The sequence below is a fragment of the Chaetodon auriga genome, chromosome 23 (genome assembly GCF_051107435.1).
Source record: "Chaetodon auriga isolate fChaAug3 chromosome 23, fChaAug3.hap1, whole genome shotgun sequence".
Lineage (NCBI taxonomy): Eukaryota > Metazoa > Chordata > Actinopteri > Chaetodontiformes > Chaetodontidae > Chaetodon > Chaetodon auriga.
In genome coordinates this window covers 6667445-6687039 of record NC_135096.1, presented here as the reverse complement: position 1 = coordinate 6687039, position 19595 = coordinate 6667445, and the positions used below count along the sequence as shown (strand labels likewise).

At 45.5% G+C, this 19595-nt stretch overlaps 2 protein-coding genes across 4 annotated transcripts; both read right to left on the bottom strand.

The window, feature by feature from the left end:
• Positions 1 to 2269: 2269 nt before the first annotated feature.
• On the bottom strand, positions 2270 to 14643 carry LOC143316139 (major facilitator superfamily domain-containing protein 6-A-like). Of its 3 annotated transcripts, none has more exons than XM_076723879.1 (8): positions 14370 to 14643; positions 11790 to 13314; positions 8529 to 8626; positions 6352 to 6513; positions 6156 to 6254; positions 5409 to 5701; positions 4890 to 4940; positions 2270 to 3948 (listed from the first exon to the last, which is right to left on the bottom strand). In XM_076723879.1, the coding sequence occupies exons 2-8, from the start codon at positions 13310 to 13312 to the stop codon at positions 3727 to 3729; spliced, it is 2448 nt and encodes an 815-aa protein (XP_076579994.1). In that variant the 5' UTR covers positions 13313 to 13314; positions 14370 to 14643; the 3' UTR covers positions 2270 to 3726. The 3 variants fall into 3 exon arrangements, with proteins under 3 accessions (XP_076579994.1, XP_076579995.1, XP_076579996.1); XM_076723881.1 differs by having other exon boundaries at positions 3866 to 3948; positions 4886 to 4940; XM_076723880.1 differs by lacking the exon at positions 4890 to 4940.
• A 1098-nt stretch (positions 14644 to 15741) lies between these two features.
• Positions 15742 to 18043, bottom strand: LOC143316116 (uncharacterized). The gene is made up of 2 exons (XM_076723843.1): positions 17880 to 18043; positions 15742 to 17353 (listed from the first exon to the last, which is right to left on the bottom strand). The coding sequence occupies exon 2, from the start codon at positions 17337 to 17339 to the stop codon at positions 16275 to 16277; it is 1065 nt and encodes a 354-aa protein (XP_076579958.1). The 5' UTR covers positions 17340 to 17353; positions 17880 to 18043; the 3' UTR covers positions 15742 to 16274.
• Positions 18044 to 19595: the final 1552 nt, after the last annotated feature.

Genomic DNA, 19595 nt, shown 5'->3' with positions numbered 1-19595 from the left:
CTGAAGCGGTTAGTTTCACTTTCTCGTAAACACACACAGCCCCGAACAGTCAAAACAGCACACGACAGGAGTCTGGGGCTTTGACTCAGGCTTAGGTGTTTTGTCTGAAGGGTTTGAGGGCGTCAATGACTTGATGAGGAGTTCATAGTCTTCACTTACACGGCTATTCTGACGTAATGTCATGATATCCAAATGTTTTTAGTCAAAGAAAACCACAAGCAATGTTTAAATAAAGGCATTTCTCTGTTGGAATATTGAGTTTGTTGTTTAGTTTTCAGACTTTTCTCTCATTTCTGAACACTTCAATTTCTGTAGTATAATTAAACATATAAATGTGGAAAAAAAAAAAATCTCAACGTGACAAACTCTGTGTGGTGATCGGCTTTTGGTGGTTCTGCTGGAGGGAACTTGGACTCTAGGCATCAGCGTTTCTAAACTCCTAAATAAATATCCAAATTAAAAAGAAATATTCAGCTGTGCAATCGAGAAAACAAACTTAGTTCACCTAATTGACAAACAAGCCTGATGGAGCAAACAGGCAAACATGAGCCATGTATGTTTCACACAGAAAAGGTGAGTTACAAGCCGGGTGGCGGACATTAAAGTCTTTGAAATGGCTGTTGTATCAGATTCTAAAGCTTGTATTTCACCTCTTGGTGATGTTCAACGATCCACTGAAGTAGTATCTTTTTTAGGGGACGGTACAAAGGCCACCGGATCAAAAGAAGAGCTAGTTCTCTAGAAAACTGTGGCGTTAAAGAAGCTTGTAATGAACCATACTGTGCTCCCCAAGGTGCTTTTGGATAATGTGAACACCTCGTTTTGGCTCAGAAAGGTCCCCGATCTCTCCAGAGAGTCCGGGAGGACACGAGGAGCCATCATCACCTTGACTCAACAGATCTTGCCAAGTCGCCTCCTCAGGGCGTCTGGCTCGCCTCTCCATCACGGCACAGCGAGGAAAAAGAAGCTAAAAATAGCCTCAGGTTGTATCCGGGCAGCGGTTGGCCATGAGTGACTGATTAGAGCAACATTCGTGCTTTTCATGTTCACGGTAATTGGGCGCAGTTAAATAAACGTACTATATTATCTCCTGAGGATGCGATTATGAGATATTAACATCAGATTTGATGCTCAGGTGTGTGCAGAGGACATCAAGGAATGGACGATCATAATGATGGACATTATGACGGCTGAGACAAGGAACAGACTGTCCGGTGGAAGAAAAGTCACAGCTGATGTGTCAACAAATCAACAGGACCGTCCACACGTCCTGCCAGAGTGCCCACGAGCAAGACACCGAAGCCACGAGCAGGTACAACGCTCAGCGCTCCGGTAATTGGAAGCATCTGTAGGTCAGCGCTGCACTAATTCCCTGCAATTTCCAGAGCCGCGTCTGAGAATAAAAGCCCGTCTGGCCTCGACCCGCTGTGTCATTCAAGTTGAAATGTGCAGAATTGTTCGGCAGCTCGCGGTCATAACACCTTGTGGGAAAAAAAAAAAAAACAACAACAAAAGAAACAACACTATTATACTGTTCATTATTAAGGACCACGCAAGACAAAAACAACAACAGCATCAACAGCAGAGGGGCTGCTGAAATTTCTCCACGGATATCAGACGGGCCGAGTGTGCCAAGTCGGTTTTGATTTTATTATTTTATTTCTTTCTTTCTTTTTTTTTTCTTTTTTTTTACGACAGCACATAGTCTAGTTTTTGAGGAAGCCTATTACTGTCCTCCCACACACACCCATCAGTAGCAGGCGCACCACGACCTCAATAACCCTCCACACACACATATACACACACACACACACACACAGGCTGGTTTAGTCCATTTAAGCCTCCATAAATCCTGCTGCACTCAGAACGCTACTGCCATCAAGTGGCTGATTTTATGCACAAGATCTGCCTGCAGCACCAGCACTGCTGGATTTAAACCTGTACTGTACCCAGTGAAAGTACAATACTCGTGTATTTGTACTTTAGTTAAGCTTTTTACTCCTCTACATTGACTCAACAGCTGTGGCTCCCTCATAAATGATTTGGAAGTATTCAGAACCTTTATTTAAGTAGAAGTATTATCAGAAAAATGTCCTTAAAAGTATGAAAAAGTACTCATTGTGCAGCGTAATAGCGTTAATATATATATATTTCAATAGATTATACTATGTAATTATTATTCATTCTAATTATCACAAAGTACTACAGTAAATTATGATATATGACATGGATTGTTAATACTAAAAACAATAATAAAACAATCTGAGGGATCATTTGTCAATCATACATTTAATAATGTTTTTTAACCAATGAGATTAAGACACACTGATGCAGTATTAAAGGGCTCCATCACAGAGAGGAAAAACAGGCTGGAAAAGTCGACATATTTCATTTTCTTTACAGTTTTCACAACATCCTTTAATGATTGAATTTACTGTAAACAGAATTTCTTCGTCTAATTCTGTTTCTGAGGATTCTTCCACCCAGACGACACAAAAACACTGAATATTGGGAATTGCTTGGCATGAAAACAAAGACAGTAAATGTACTGCGTTGGCTCTTGGCAGCTTCGATACAAAAATATTGGAATGAGGCTTTGAAAAGACCCTCAGCCTGCTGCGTTGAGGATGACAGATTTTTCTGTAGGAGTGTAGGACAGTAAAGGGATCCTTGCTTGACATCTCATAATAATCAGTGAGAAGAATGATAATGATTAACAGTATGTTTAAAAGAGGCACTTCTTCATCACCGCTCTTCAGGAAATTACACAAATACGCACTGGACGATCTGCAACCAGCACCACGATAAGCAACATAAAATCACAGATTAGCCAATAAATTTGATTAATTCATTTGAGCTCATGTAAGTTTTTGCTAAATTCGACACTTGCCCTTATGAGTGTCCCAGCCGGTGAGCGTTTGCTGCAGGTTTGATGGTTTGGTTGTTGGTGGCAGGGTCCGCCACTCCCGCAATTTAACGACAATCACTCCAGCACTACTGATTTTTAATTTTATCTCAGTGATGCCGGCCTTACTTTACCGTTCGCTTCCTTTACACCATGTCAGAGCTGGTTTGAGCTAATGCTAATGCTAAACTAATATTTCCTGCTGCTGCGACTTCACAATAGAAGCAATTAAAAGCATCTGGTCCACAATGACAAATAAATCAACATAAAACCGGTCTGTGGCGCAAAAACAACTGAACGTCGGTATTACAGGGCGTTAAAAGTCACTCCTGTAGTTTGCATGTTCGTTTGTACGTCACTGTGGAATCAACCCAAGTTCCCAAGTTTTGTATGATTTCGTCACTTTTCTTCACTTTCTAAGCAAATCAAGTTAATAAGTTATCAAGAGGCACATTTTTCTTTTAGTTTCCTTCACACTCACCAAAGGGCAGTAAATGTAGTGCACAGCGCGCTGAGGTGAGTTCGATTCGTCCACCTCTGAGGGGCAGACGCCACCAAACGCACCCCCGGCTTCATCCAAACATTCAACCCAAACTCTCCGAAAACAATCCATGAAACAAAGTCATTAAAGGACATTTTCTGGACATCGCTGCCTTATTAGGCAAATGTTTACAGTAAGTCTATATGTACAGTGAATTATTAACACCACACACACAGCAGCACTCAGATCTCAAGACTGAATTTGAGACTTGTTAAGATGTATAAAACACACAGAGTTTAAAGCTCAGCATGTCTGAATTAAATAGTTTCTAAATGAACACTCAGTCTGTGTTTTCGGCTGTGAAGGCTGGGTTTTCTTCCGGCCCTCCTCGTTCTGAGGACGGGTGCGTTTGGTCTTTGTCCTTGTCAGAGTCTGTGGGCTCTGGGCGGGTGGCGTTAGGCTGTGTGGGTGTTTCTGAGGTGGCTGGCGGATCTGTGCCGTCGTCGCTCGGGTTTCCGTGTGATGCCGTTTCTTGCTCAGCCGACGCCTGCTCGTTAGGTACCTGGCAACAAGAGGGACAAACAATGATGGCGGTGGACTGGCGGCCACATTCGCAGTCACACATTTGCAAGCACACATCTGGCACCAGGACCATTTTATAACTGCCTTTAATCTAATTCAGCTTAATTATCCACAAGCCAGACAAAACACAAAGAGCTAGCTGAAAAAACTTGCTTTAGCTGCTTTGTGGCTAGCTGCTAGCCAACAGGAACATTAATGCCAACTTGTTAGCTTCTACTGGTGATGCTATCTATGCTGCTAACTGGCTACACAAAGACAAACTCTGACTACGACTTGATTTCAAAAACAGCCGCACTTCCCTTGATGTCTGACTCCACTAATCAGTCTACATCTTAACCGTCCTCAGCACTGCGTCTGCTACTCTGTTGGAGCTGAAGACCACCAACATGGCCACGGGGGGGTGGGTGGGGGGGTGGGGTCGGGGGGGGTTACATCACCGGGGAGCAATTCGGGCATGCGTTCATGACGTCATGAAACGGTCATGGGAAATTCGCAAGCGAAGAAACACAGATGCATGCATGTACACGCCCACATAACCCCAACACACACACACACACACACACACACACACACACTCAGGTACACATGAGTCACTGCCATCACCTCATGCAGCAACACACACAGAGGAAACCCTGGACACCCCCACGCACCACACGGTAGTTTTCCATCGACCTTTGCATGCACAAACAGCTCACCTTTCTGCAGTGTGTGTGTGTGTGTGTGTGTGAGTGTGTGTGTGTGTGTGTGTGTGTGTGAGAGAGGGAGAAGCGTTAGAAAGTTGAGGTTAGTGAAAGTTATAGGAACATTTCCTACACAGTCAGACACAACAGATGGAAAAGAGTATTATTATTATTATTAGTATTAGTATTATTATTAGTAGTATTATCATTATTAGTATTATGATCATAATGTGACACTAACTGTTGCTGCAGCTACAAAAGGGTTTCCACTCCCTACGTGCTTGAATATCACCTAAAAACATAGAAAAAATGATGGAAAACATTCTTACTTTTAAGATTTAATATTGTCATTTTCTCAATCATAAGCACCCAAACTTCAAGAGTATTTTGACAGTGTGGTATTAGTACTTTTACTCTGGTAAAGGATCTGAATACTTCCCTCCAGCACTGATCGTTGCTGTGAGTATTAGTTTATTTTCATTATTATTATTATTATTATTCATTGTTGATTACAGACCTGTTTGTTTTTAACACATTCATGTAACAGTTATTCCCACAACTCATCCATGTTTATGGCAGTACATACTAGACTTGTACCAAACATGTACAGAGTATTATCAGTCTGTCTATGAGATGTCCTGAAATGGACACCGTACAGAGGATAAACTCTTCTACTTTAAGTGGAAACATGACTTTGCTCTGGCACTTTAAGTCATTTAATTACTACACTGAACATGTTTTGAACTGTCGTTTTGATCACCTGCAGCGGTTGAGTCTCTGGAGGCGGTCCGCCGCCCTTCATCATGTTCATCATCTCTCTGATCTGGACGATGGCGAAGGCGATGGTGACCCAGGGGGAGGCAGAGAGCACCCAGGCCGGCCTGGTCACGTCCTCCTGCTCCTCCTGGTGTTTGGTCTTTTTGACGGGCACAGTGGCGACCTGGCGAGCCGGGGCGGGGCTATCGGCCGCGCTCTGGCTCTGCACCAGGTCGATGGTGGCGATGGGAACCGGGCTGGAAGGAACGGGGATGTTCTCAGCCAGCATTTTGTCCTCTGAGGGAGGAGGAGGAGGAGGAGGCGAGAGGAAACGTTACGAAACAAACGACAGACAGAAAACAAGCTGTGTTTTAGAAGGAGGTTCAAGAGAACAACACGTGGCTGAGAACGTATTTGAAACAAGCTGAGAGGCGAACTGAACCCATCGGTCTCTTCCAGTCCTGCAGCTCGCGGTGAAGGAGTTGAACCCTCCACGGACGACAAAACTTTGAAGGAGATGACTCCCCTTTTCTTGTCTTGGTTGACATTAGCTTAGCATTTTTACTAGCGTTAGCCAATGCTCAGCCAAAGTAAACATAACATCCTGTAAAAGTGCACTTCTTATGTATCGTTTGCCGCTGTGATGAGTTCGTTTCCCTTCAGTGAGTGACGCACATCCTCCACCATACTTTAATCAGCTCTCCGGCGATAAACTCAAACTGTGGCTTTGCACAGAAGAAGGTTTTCCCACCTTTCTCCTCGGTCTCTCCAGCGCAGCACTGGATGAAGGAGAAGATGAGGAGGATGACGAGGGAGGCCATGCCGATTCCCCTGAACGTCGCCGCAGCACCTGCAAAGCAGACAGACGTCACCTGGAGGAAACCAGGAAGTGCTGCGTCCATATGTTTTTATGCATTTTGTGCGCGAGTGTGATCCTGCTGTCGTACCAAAGTAGTTGACGAACACTCCTCCGATCATGGCGCCACAGCCACGGCCCAGGCCGAGGTGAAGGCCCTGCAGGATGCCCTGCGCAGACGTCCTCAGGGCTGGAGGCACCGCCGCACTCAGGAAGGAGATACAGGCTGCCCAAACTGAGGCGTGGGTCAGACCTGGAGGACACACAAGGACGGACGCGGGTCACAGCCGGAGGAGGACATCTGGGAGTCCTCTCTCACCAACAAGCTATTTATCACATTACAGAGACAATACATGTCATGATCATTTAACTCAGCTGAGATAAATGTACGAGTGACCCGCTGAGTGGCATTAAGATGAGGGAAAGACAACGTTGGGCTTCATCACAGTGACTAATAATACGACATAATATGTTGTAATATCCACTAACGGCTCAGCGCTGGTTGTAAAGTGGTCGTATATGAATGTGGGAGGCTGGAGGTGAGAAATCTGCAGCTGCAATATTTGAAAATCAAGACAAATGGCCGACCTCTTCCGTGTTGAAAGTACATCTTCACTGTATTGTTTATTTTTTGGCGGTTTCTCTGGACAGATTTGCCCTCAAGTACGATTTCGCGTCTTTGAGAGAACAGCTGAGAGTCTGAGTGTCCACATTCGTCTTCGAGTGTTTTGGCTCCAGTTTCAGTGGTAAAAATCGCACTTTATTTGTCGGGGTTACTGAAACTGAGATCACAACATACCACAAAGTGGAAAATGATTCAACAGTGGTACCATTATGAACCGAGCCTGAGCGCTGCTTTGTTTGAGGCACATTACTTTGGGTTATTTTTTTTTCATTGCTATTCATTTTCTGTGTTTCACGTCTGCTTGGAAAACGCTCTGCAGCTTCTTTTCTTTCACTTCTTCAGAAAACAAGGTCGTTAACCTAATTCAGACAACTTTTCTGAGAGAAAACTGTTTTCAAACCAGGTTTTGAGACCCCGCAGACACACATGCTAGCTGATACATGATTGGATGTCTTGATCAGAGCTGCAGATTTTGCATATATGGTGTACGATAAGTAAAAACATCAAAGACACTATTATTTTACTTGATAATTTAGAGCGTTGTTACGTAGTTTGTCCACCGGAGAGTGCTGAAAAGTTAATTTTTCAGCTGCATGCTCAGCGCATATCTTGGTCAGTGAAATAGAGATCGGCAGCTGCCTTCAAAAATCCAGTATTTGTCAATCAACGGCATTTGTTTGCTTCACTAGTGATAACCTTTGCAGAACACTTTTATTTTGCTAACAGCTTAGCTTCCTGCCTGAAGTCAGGAACACACCATGTCACATGACCACCACGCCCTCCAGCACACTCTTTGTGTGCTGGAGGTAAACAGCAGTGAAAATGGAGCCTCTGGCTGAAGCTCTCCCTCATAGTTTCTGTCTTTTGCTGATGTTATCAGGAAGCTGGCGACTCTTGAAAACTTGAACAGTTTCAGACTTTCCCACTTGTTTTAGTTGCCGGCTTCACGGTCAAAACAGGCAGTGGAGCTGAACTAGTTTTCACATGTTAGCTTTGTGAGGCGTCAGTGTTTCCTCAGGGCGGACATCTCCAACAAACCGCCCAGACAGACTGCTCCTCACTGATCTCTTTACTATGACTTTATCATCCACTCTGCTTGAAATTTCTGCTACTTTCAACCTACTTTACTTTGATTTATCCTCGTCAGCATATTCAGAACCTTTGCTTCAGTAAAAGTACGAGCACACTGTAAAAATACTCATAAAGCATGAACAGGTTTACGTTTAATGGCGTCATTTTGTCACATTGGCACCTTAAATGCATGCCGGATTAGCTGTTAGCCGCTCCTGTTTGCAGTGCAGCAATAGAGGAGCACACGACCATTACTGGATTACTAAAACAAGATCATGTCATTGTCAGAAAGTGTCATGTAACTGGATCAAACCTTGGGATTACTGTAAGTGAGAAAATAAGCTGAACTGTATGTGTTCTGTCACTGTGTTCGTGGGTTCGCCCTGCACAAGCACAAGTTCCTGAGAGTGTTTTCTAAGCCGTGGCAGGCGGCGGAGAAGCAGGCCGTCAGAGGAAGAAGGCCGTCTGATAAGCCTCCGGTTAGACAAACACACTCGGGCTTCCTGTCCTGTCCCCGGGGTCCTAGCTTCCAAAGTCGCTCCCTGCAGACTGAGCAGTGAGTTGCGCATTACCTTGAAGGACCTCCATGGGCAGGACAGTCCAGGCGTTCTGCAGGTAGGAGATGTACAGGTAGCGAGCGGTGTTGCAGGCCAGACCGATGTACAGCACCCTGAGAGGGACAAGATGGAGGACGGAGTTGAATAAAAGCAAAGAGAATCAGTTCATTTGGTTCTGCTCAGCTCTCGTCTTCTACTCACAATCCTATGCATGGGTGCTTTTCAGCTGATTATATGCTGTCCTTTAAATGTCAAAAACAATGGAAAGTGTCTGAAGTGATGCTTCTTAGAGACCAGCAGCAAAATAAATCCGTGAAAATCTTACATTTTATGTGAGAAAGGACGTTAAAAATCCTAAAAACTGCCACTGGGAGAGAAAAATCAGGACTCTTAAAGGTTCATTTATTAAGTCTGTTTCAACAGTTCAGATTTGCAGTCTGCGGTCAATGAATCACCGCATTGTTTCGCTCTTCTTCTGTTGGTGTCCTCTGGCTCGTCTGGCCATTGTTCTCAACAGGATGAACACACCTGACCTGAGAACACACCTGACACGGACGCGACACACCCCGCTCATCACCGCACGGGATTACGACACTGTTAGTTCATTCAAAGAGGGTTTGCTGAGCACACACTTGAGGCACATGATGCACGTCTGAATGACAGCTGAGGATTTCTCACTCAAATCTGGAATAATTTCAGCTTATTTACTAACGACAGCTCGTTTCTATCTTCAGGTAACGCCCGCTCTTACGTCCTCCCTGACGATTAAAGGATTCGGGACCGGCGATCATTTAGTCACTCAGCTCCTGTTAGCTGCCTCGACAACACGCACACACAAACACACACAAAACAACCAGACGCGGCAGAGATTCGGCTCCAAACAATGCTAACAATGCTAACAATTTTAATTTCCTGGAGGGCAGGTATTATCAGGTAACAGTGACTAATCGTGCAGATGCAAATGCCCTCCGTCAGCAGTCGATTAGCTACACCCAGCTACAGCTAATGCAGTCTAATCCAACTGTCTTGCAATAAGATTTTCCCATTTATGAGGTCAGACGAAACATCAGAAGCCAGTCGTCTGTGTTTGCATGTCAGAAAAAACACTCTTCTTTTCTTTGTACGATAAACCGAAAATATGAACTTCTATATCACATAAGACAGAAAAACAACAACTTTGAGTTCAATTAAATTTTCTGTTGATCGAATAACCTGGATAGTTTTTTTTGTATTAGCAGTCTGAAAACTGCTACACATACTACTGATGTGTCGGCCCGTCCATCGTCTTTCAGACTTCCTGTCTGTGGCTCTCAGCTGGAAGACCATTGGTTGGATCAGGATAGTGGTGTAATAACATGTGGATGTAAAACTTCACAAATATGTAGTTTCATCTTTTGGTGCAGCGCAGTTTTTAGCAGACAAACATGAGGACACTTTACTGTTTACTGGGGACAATTCTGAGTCGCTAAAAGCGGCGAAGCGGCAGCGGATGGTCCCTCCACAGCGAACAGGTGGTGATAAACACAGGACACCTGCAGCCTGAGGTGACTTATTAACATCCTCTCATGGATATAAAGACGTTTCTGCTGCCTCCAGTTGAAGAGGAGGAAGTGTGTTTGCGGGAGAGCGTCACACGCCGAACACACGGTGTGAGAGTCAGCTGCCGAGCGCTGACACGCCAGAACGACCTGCAGCAATACCTCCAAAATTTGAAGCAGCTGTTCCACCACAGAGAACATTTGTTTGTCAGTCTGGCGGAAGTCTCAGTTTCAGCTCATTTTGACTGCCTGACTTTTATTTTGTCTGGTTTAATTTTCACCTTTTCTCTTCATACTCAAAGTGACTCTTTGCCCATAATGAGCGAATACAAGCAAAGATATTATGAGCAATATGTTAAACAAGATAAAGTCATTATACTGAAACTGCAAATAATGAGAGTGAAGTATTATCGTAGTATTTATACATGCAAGTTCCAGAATGTCCCTGAAAGCTCAAACAAGCTCAGCGTTTTGGGATTTGTGCTTCTTCTCGTCTGTTCTGGTACACAGACACAGCTGGTTAGCTTAGCTTAGCTTAGCTTCGCTTAGCTTGGCTTAGCACACAGTCTGAAAACAGCGATAAACAGGTAAAACAGCTCCGTCTGAAGCTGATAAAATCCACATACCAGCAGCTCTAAAGCTCCTTTGTTCAACCTGTAGCGTAAAAACAAAGAATTGTGGGTTGACTGGAAGTTGCGTGCTGGACGACTTCCTGCGGCCTCGTAACTGCTGTTGATGAAGCTAAAATGAGTAAAAGTAGATTAATTCAGGAGCGAGGAAACAACTCAAACTCAGGACTCCCAGAAGTGGCGAGATAAATCCGAGGGGTCGTGAGATAATCAGCAGAAAAAAAATCTCCTGCACAAGGTTATGCTAATTTTTCCAGACTTTCCTCCATTATTTGCCTTTTTTTCTTTTCTTTCCTTCTATTTTTATCTTTCCGTGCCGCTAAAAATAAAACAAAGACACAAGCAGAGAGTGAAGATTCAATACCCTGCCTTAAAGTAAACAGCAGACTTTTAGGCGTGTCGTTAGTGAGAGATCAACATCACCAACAGCAGCAGCGGCAGGTGTATTTAGTTAGTGATGATGAAAATCCTTTTAAAAACACTCCTTCACCTCCTGTTGACTCCGGACTTGTTTCCTAGAGGCCTTACAGCTGAAATCTAACACCACGCTCTCAAATGTCCCCGCTGCCTGCGAGCTCCGGGCCCCCCGAAATCACCCCTGCAGAAACCCACGGCATCAATGACGGCATTGTCTCAAACCGTCGCTGCTCGCTGCTGCTGCGGAGCGGAGGACGCACTGAGCTGCTCGGTCTGAAGCCCCTCGGAGGTTATTCTCCGCGACCCTCGTTTGCTTTGAGCGCTGAATTATCAGGCTGGGCTGGGGGGCGGATAAGGTCATAGGAGATGAGGAAGCTGACGGGAGATTTCTTAAATTCACGCCAGTGTCAACGCTGATCTGGTTTCACCAGATTCCAGGTTTAAGTGGGAATATCTTTAGGCCTAAAATACCCAAAAACATCTCAGTCTTCATTGAAAATATTGTCTAAATGCTATTTCCCTGCATGATATCTGGAAGCCAGTGAGCAGGATATTAGCAAAATGTACTCCTCAATTTTAATCATTATTATCATTTATCATAAATAAAAACATTTTATTTCATCAGTTTTCAAGTTGAATCGTTGATGGGGATTTTCTTGCCACATCTGTGCATGTTTGGACTCTGGTCTTACCTGACGTGTCCCACCAGCTCGATGAACTTGTGGCTGGTGAAGTAGGCGGCGAGCTCCGAGATGTGGCTCAGGACGGAGCAGACCCCGAACAGCGTGGTGGTCCCCTTCAGGTCCTCTAAGTGCCAGTACAGGAAGGTGAAGACGAAGCCGTAGCCGAAGCCCATGAACCAGGCGACGAACAGGACGGAGCTGTAGCGCACGCTGCAGAGGAGCTTCAGCAGGTCGCTGTAGTGGAACTCCTCAGCGGCGTCGGGGCTGATGGGAGTCTGGTCCGAGGAGCTGGACTCAGGTAACGCTCCGGGGCTGTCCGCCTCCGCCACCACCCCCTCTGGAAGCTCCTGCCGGTAGTTAGCTCCATTTTCGAAGTAAAACTGAGTGGCAACAATGAACGCAACGCCCATCAGCACGCCAAACACGATGAAGGCGATCTGGTAATTGTGGAGGCGGAAGTCAGGCACGTCGCAGCCCATGCCGGCGATGGGGTCTATGATGTGCGTGTGGTCAATCCAGATGCCCACCAGCAGCATGGCCAGACCCCAGCCCAGTGAGCCCCACATCCTCTGCAGGCCGTAACGGTCGCGAGCTTTACCCAGGTACTGCAGGGTGACAGTGTCCACGATGGTGACGGCGGGAGCGCTGAAGAATTCGCCAACGATGATGACGAGCAGGATGAGCAGGAAGATGGTCTCCACCTGGTCTTTGTTGTAAATTACCTGGTTCCCCTTGGGTTTGGTTGGAGCAGCGGAGGTGGTGGTCGTGCTGGGGAAGGTGGCGTTTGGCGTGTGTGGTGTGGTGTTAGCCGGCGGGAAGGTCACGCTGGCGTCTACGCTTCGCTCGTGCCTGTGGAGCTTGCTGAAAAAGGAGTTCAGGAGACTGGGAACGCCATGGAGGTCTAGAGAGCTCCGGCGGCTTCTGGTGCGGTTGGTATGGTCGCTAGGCTGTGTGTCATTACCCCGCAGGAGAGTCGTCATCGCTGGCGCCACCGTCGTCAGAGGAGTAACACCTTGTTCCTCACACGTCATCTCAGCTGGCTTGACGAAGCCGATGCCGCAGTTGAACACCAACCAGCACAGAACAGAAAACAGCAGGACGGCTTTGCCCTTCTTGAAGCGGTCCGCCACCACGCCCCAGAAGGGGGCGCTGCAGAACTCGATGAAGTAGCGGATGCCGACGAGCAGCCCGCTGCGGCTGGCCGACAAGCCGAGCTGCTTGTAGTACACGGGCAGCAGGGGGTGCAGCGAGCCATAGGCGGCGTAGAAGAAGAAGTAGAAGACTTTGGAGATGAGGAGGTGGCTGTTGATGCGGAGGCACATCCTCTCACAGCAGTCTATGGAGTCAGGCTTGGAGGCCGGCTGCTGTTCGGGGGGTAGGTCTGAGGCGGGCGCCGCTGCCGCCGCCGCCGCCGCCGTGACACCCGCCTGCCGCTCCATGGACAGAGTGTTGAACGGCTCAGCCAGCACATACTTCCTCTTGTTCTCCTCCTCATCGTCTGTCAGGATGGCAACCTTGTCGTCAGCTGCCATATCTGGAAGATAAGGAAATGAGGGTGAGAGCAGCTGCAGGGCATGACGGCGCCAACGTTCAATAACCAAACGATGCTGAGTTTATTCCTCGGCCGGCAGGACCGTCTGCTCCGTCAACCAGAACTATGTTTTGGCAGGAAAGCAAACAGAGAATTTAATGTATATTTAAAGAAGAGGTGATCCACATCTGCTTTAAAAAGACTCATGTGATGTTTCTGGCATGAGTCAAACAGTCTGTGCTGATGTAAACAGATGTCTCTTTAGAGGAACATTAGGTGAGCCTTAAACCCTGCAGACACAGTCCTTAAATAGCTTTTTTTTAAGGAGGTAACACTAATTAGATGTGTGATTAAGGGATGTTAGAGGTCCTAAACAGAAATGTTAATTATGATACAGGCCTTGAATTAATGACTGAAGTATTGGATTTCAGATTAAAAGCTTTAACGCTGAAACCTTTGTTTTATTCTTGGAAAAAAAAAAGAGCAAAGGACACTGAAAGCACTCTTCAGCTCATGTACAGTGATTTGTGAATCTAGACCTGGTCTCATGTGGTCCGGATGGAGGTAAAACAGTGAAATTACCTTTATTTTTCAAAAAAATTAGTTCATTTCAACATAGGCTGCCGTGGACCCTGGCTGGGACTCTGTGAGGATCTTTGGAGGTCCCAAAACCAGCTCACAGTCAATGAAACATCAGTGATGTGACAGCCGGTTGGGTGGCCTCAGGCGCCCGCGAGAGGTCCCCGGACCCCCGTTTGCAAACCGTCCGTCCGTCACTGACTGTCACTGCCGGTTCTATGCGGAAGTAAACGTTATCTTGAACAAAGCTAGTTTAATTTGCGCGTAACACAAACCGAATTCAACACGTTTTAAAGGAGCGAATGAACTAAATCAGCCAAAAATATTTTAGTAATTTTAAACAGAAAGAACAGCGGTTAACCGAGCAGGAAATGGCTCTAACGTTGTAGCTCCGTTGTGACCCCAATGAAACTATTTTAAACACATTAACAGGCTGAGCGCAAACAGAACACGACAGTTAAACAGGTTCATTTCCTCACCTGCTCAGGTCACCGCTCCCATTAAATTATGACTGCGCAGTTTCTGTTGAATTTCTCTCTCCTCCGTCGGACATTTTTTTTTTTTTACACAAAAGCCGCCAAAATTATTACTTTTATTATGCGGATAATGTTTGAATTAAGCGTAACGTGTCCTTTTTATTTTCAAATGAATTTAAAGTGTTTCCCCGGCTCTGCTCTCTTTGTATTGAGAACAACGGCAGCCCGTCAGACCGGAGTTCCCACCTGTCCAGACACAGAGAGTCAAGCGTGTCATGATGGACGCTACCGCTTCCGGTCTGAGCGTCCAAAATAAAAGTCTTTGATAGCGTTGGAAGGATATGTGGCGCTAACGAATTGAAAAACGAACACAAAACAATGGGATGATATCTTATCACTCCACAAAACAATATAATAAACTTAGCTTTTGTTTTACCAAGAGTGTTTCACTCAGGATTCATCCTTAAGATTCCATTAGACATAATGATATAGCTTTAGCAACAATTTATTTAAACAACTTTGATAATTAATTGTTAATCACATTTTACCCCTGCTGCGTTCAGTGCTTCCCGTTTTAGGTTGCAGCTTCTCAAGTGTAAGATTAGCTGAAACTCATCAGACCAGAAGAATATCTCTTCGTGGTCTTGTATAATCGTAAAATGATTCAGTGCAAATAAAAACAAGAAAGCTGATGACGTCCCTTTGAGCTCTGGAAACCAACTTCGACATTTTTCGGTTTTCAGACCTTTTGGAGACCAAAGGATGAAGTAATTGCACAATTAATTTGTTTTATCAATATCCGGTAGCCTTCAGTGCCAAATTCTGGCAAATTGACGCACCAGATCGACTCCGCCAAAACATCTTCAGCGTCTCAGTTAAAGGGGAAACTTCCATTACTCACATACAGCACAAAAACATTCCTGTAATTCATTTTAAAGTGACGTTACAGACTGTCTGGCTCTGGTATAAGTGCCGATGGGAACAATAAAGGATAAAAATATAACAATGAATCACCATAAATAACATTAAATGCACTATTGAGGAGCACAGATGAAGCAGATGTTCCTTTAGTGATGTGATGATATTACAGCAACTATAATAATATCAATATTTATCATCACGTTAATTATTAATCATACATATTTTAACATGTGCCCGGAAACAACAAACCCCACCCATCTGGTGCTTCAAGACCACGAAATCAAATGGCATAAATCCTTTCCACTGCAGTAAACCTATTCACCTGCAGGGGGCACTGCAGACTTCTGGTTCACATTGAAACAGCTGATGTTCTGTGTTGAAAACTGTTTTTTTTTTATTGCAAGAATATGAAAATGTTCGCAAAAGTTTGTCTTAAACGAGACATGAGACACAATAAAATATCACAACATCCCATTTAATGCGTTCCAAACTTCGAGTCACATGTGGAACATTAATAACACACACAAACACTGCTGTAACCGCACCACATCCGTCCACATAAAAAAAGTGATAGTCAACATTCAAACATTTAAGATGAGAAAATAAAACTTCTTTGTTAATATAAAAGTGAAGTTTTAAGGGGGAAAAGCTCCATAAATATACTGCATTTCAAGAAAATGGAAGTGTTTTTTTTTTTATATTATGAAGCAGATGTTTTGGAATAAAACCCTGCGCAGTGTCGGTTTAAATGGAAGGTTTATTTGGTGCGAAGCAGATGGGAAATCCGACCAAATGAACCGCAGGATCTGAAATCTCTTTTCAGGCGTGCAGATGTCCCCGTGGGATTTACAAGTGATGCAACAGTTGCCTGGAAATCTTGCCTGAAAGTCAAAATGCTGTGTTTTAATCGTGTTTTTCTGTACCAGTAAATAAAGAGCGTAAAAAAGAAAGGGAGGAAGAATCAGGTAGAAGAAGGAAAGGTGTGTTTCAGTAGTCCGACTCATCTGAAAGCTCCCCTTGCTGCGTCCAGTGCTTCCCCTTCTTCTTCTGCTTCCTCTTCCTCTCGCCCATCAGCATGGCGGCCAGCACGGTTATCACCACAGTGACGGAGATGATGAGCACGGTGACCGTCTCGGCGAGGCAAAGCTCCGTGTCCACGTCCATCAGCCGGTAGTCCTCGAGGACCGGCGGCTTCTTGCAGGTCAGGTTGTAGTAGTCGTCCAGGAAGAGCCTCTGGATGCTCCGCAGCTTCCGGAAAACTCTCTGCAGGTCGCAGTCGCAGTTCCAGGGGTTCCCCTCCAGCAGGATGTGGGTGCTGTAGGTGTGGATGTTGAGGAAGGTCTTGAAGTCGATGGTGGACATTTGGTTGTCTGCCAGGTTGAGTAACGTCATGCTGGTGAGCGGCTTGAAGACGCCCATCTCCGTCTCCCTGATCTCGTTTCTGGCCAAGTTGAGGACCTCCAGGGAGCGCAGCATGGAGAAGGTCCCGCTCCTCAGAGCCGTCAGCCGGTTGTCCTGCAGGTGGAGCTGCCGCAGCGTGCTCATGGAGGAGAACGACCTCACCTGGATGGTGTGGATGCTGTTGCTGCTCAGGTTTAGCCTCTGGAGGCCGTCCAGGTGCAGGAAGGCCCGGTTGTCCAGGCTCGTCAGGCAGTTGTGGGCGAGCTGCAGCTCCCGCAAGAGGGCCAGACCGATGGAGAAACCTTCAGTAAGGGTGGAGATCCTGTTCCAGCTCAGGTCCAGCTTCTGCAGGAACTCCAGCTGAGAGAAGCCGCCGTCCTCCACCTCGCTGATGTTGTTGTTCTGCAGCAGAAGCACGCGGAGCTTGCGGTTCTTGCTGAAGGAGCGCTCGGGGATGATGGAGATGTTGTTGTCGGACAGGTCCAGGAGCTCGGTGGTGGGCGGTACTCTGACGGGCAGCTGGGTGAAGAGTGCCCGAGAGCAGATGGTGAACTTCAGATCTCCTCGACAGTCGCAGCCCAGCTCACACCTGCTGCTGTGGGACCAGGAGGTCTCCGCCACCACCAGGAGGAGGACCAGGAGCTCCTTCATGGCTCGACAGCGCTCTGAAATCAACCGCAGACAGGAGTTTTCTTTTTATTCACCTCTGAGAAATTCACCAAACACGTTCCAGTCCGCCAACTGCAAACATTTTGAATCTACACTCCATGTCGAGTACTCTTTAACAGCTGGAAGAATATTTAATGGTTAAAAAAAGTCAACATTAAGTTCATCTGGAATATAAAAACAGTGTTTCTTCCTCTTTTGGAGAGACTCTCAGCCTGTGACAGTGTGTCTTCACTGTGCTAAGAGCAAATAGGTCACAGCATCACATGATGGAAGCAACAAAAACTTCATCTTCACTGCTTCTGAGGTCCAAAGCAACACAACACAATAAAGGCTTTTCATGAACTTGTTTCTTTTCTTATTCCGCCTAGCTAAGAGCACCTATTGATCTCTGCCTTTCACAAAATCTCTGATTCACTGGATGACAGAGAGAAACTTAAGGAACAGTTAAAAGCTGAGGATGTGCTGCTAGATTTCCTGGAAACGTTCGTGTACAAACTCTGCAATGGTTGAGGTTTGTCTTACCAACAGCTGCTCCCGTGTTTCCGTCCGTTTTAGCTGCTGACAGTCGTCAACACGCGGCCGGCGGCAGGTGGAAACTGGACATGACGGAGGCGAGGCAGCGAGGGAGGGAGGGCTGTCACGGCCCGGAGAAGCCGACGAGCGACACCACAAAGACAGAGGGATGGAAAGAGACACAGAGAGGAGAGGAGAGGGGAGGCGAGCTCGTCAATTATTCACCACGCAGCGCCGTGGTTGTGGGAGGGGGTTATCGGGGAGGGGAGCTTTAAGAGATTGAAGCCGAACTGGGCCACAGAGCTGAGAATTAGAAGGGCTGGACAGATTTGACTGACTGCAGGCATGCTTATCTCCACGTTGTTCTCAGGTTTATTTATAGACTTTATGCGTTTAATGAAAAAAAAGTGGTTTATACTGTGAGATATTCTTCTGGTCTGATGAGTTTCTGTGGCGAGAAAGGCTTTGAAAAGTTCAAAAAAACACTTTCTGAACCGTGTTTACGACGAAGAATAACGCAGCGCGAGCATGAAATGTGAATATGCTTGACGTGCATTCTATAAATATTCGATTAGGAACTGATGCTGACTGCACCAACAGGTTTTAATGGATTTATTGATTGGCTGTGTGGTTTGTTTTTTCATGATATTCATCGTTGCATCAACAGTTTGAGGCTAGTTTTTGAATCTGTTGGTCATTTTATTGTGCGATATTGTCTACACATGAGGTGTAATCTTCCTGTTTTTCATTATGTTATAGATATTATTACAGGCACTCTTTGCTCTGCCTGATCTGCCTCTGAAGACTGTTTTCTTTTCTTTGACCAGAGGAACTTTGAATTTGTGTTAAACTTTGGTCCCTTCTGTAATATTTCTGTTTCTTTTAAACAAAAATCTTTGCCTTTTCTTTTGTTTCTTTGTCTTAAAAGACAAAAAACTGCAAACTACAGACTACAAAACGACAGCTGAGGAAGGAAACCTGAAGGCATCGCACATATAAGCTGAAGCTGAGACTCCAGTGACTGAAGGCAGCTGCAGCCCAGATGTGCCATTGTTTATTCTCAAATGTAGGGTGAGGCTGGGATGTATTGGATAGATGATGAGCGGAACCTGTTGGTCACAGAGAGGAAGATTACACTAATACCATCCAAATCCCCGGCCCAGATAAACCACTCTCTGCTGCCGTCTCCATCCACCTCCATTAATTGAGGAATCAGAGCTTGTCGCCTAGTTTGTTGCGCAGCTCTTTAACCTAAATTCCGGCTGTTTTCTTTCGCTTTTAGCCGAGCGCCAAGCACCAACACCACAAAACAATCTCAAAAGTCTTGCATTGAGATTAAACATCTGCAAAAGTACAGATGTGCTATCGACTAACTGTACTGCGAGTATTAAAAGTACTTAATGCAGAACAGCGAGTGTTATTTATTGTTGTATTGATGTTTAAGTGGCACTTTAATGTCAGTTTGGAGACCCATCATTTGTTTTTTATGTACCTGTATGTTTGTATGAGGTGGAAATACTCACATTAATCTCAAATCTGTACTTAAGTATACCATTTGAGTAAATGAACTCCATTTGTTTACCTTTTCTTTCCACTGGTGTTGGTTATTGGACAGTGCAGAGACTCTTCAATTGTTGCCTCCAGACGGCGTCGGTGATGGTACAGTCGTGTTTCCTCTCACAGATATTGGGTGTCTGCAGGGATCCGGTTTCACTGCGGCCTCTG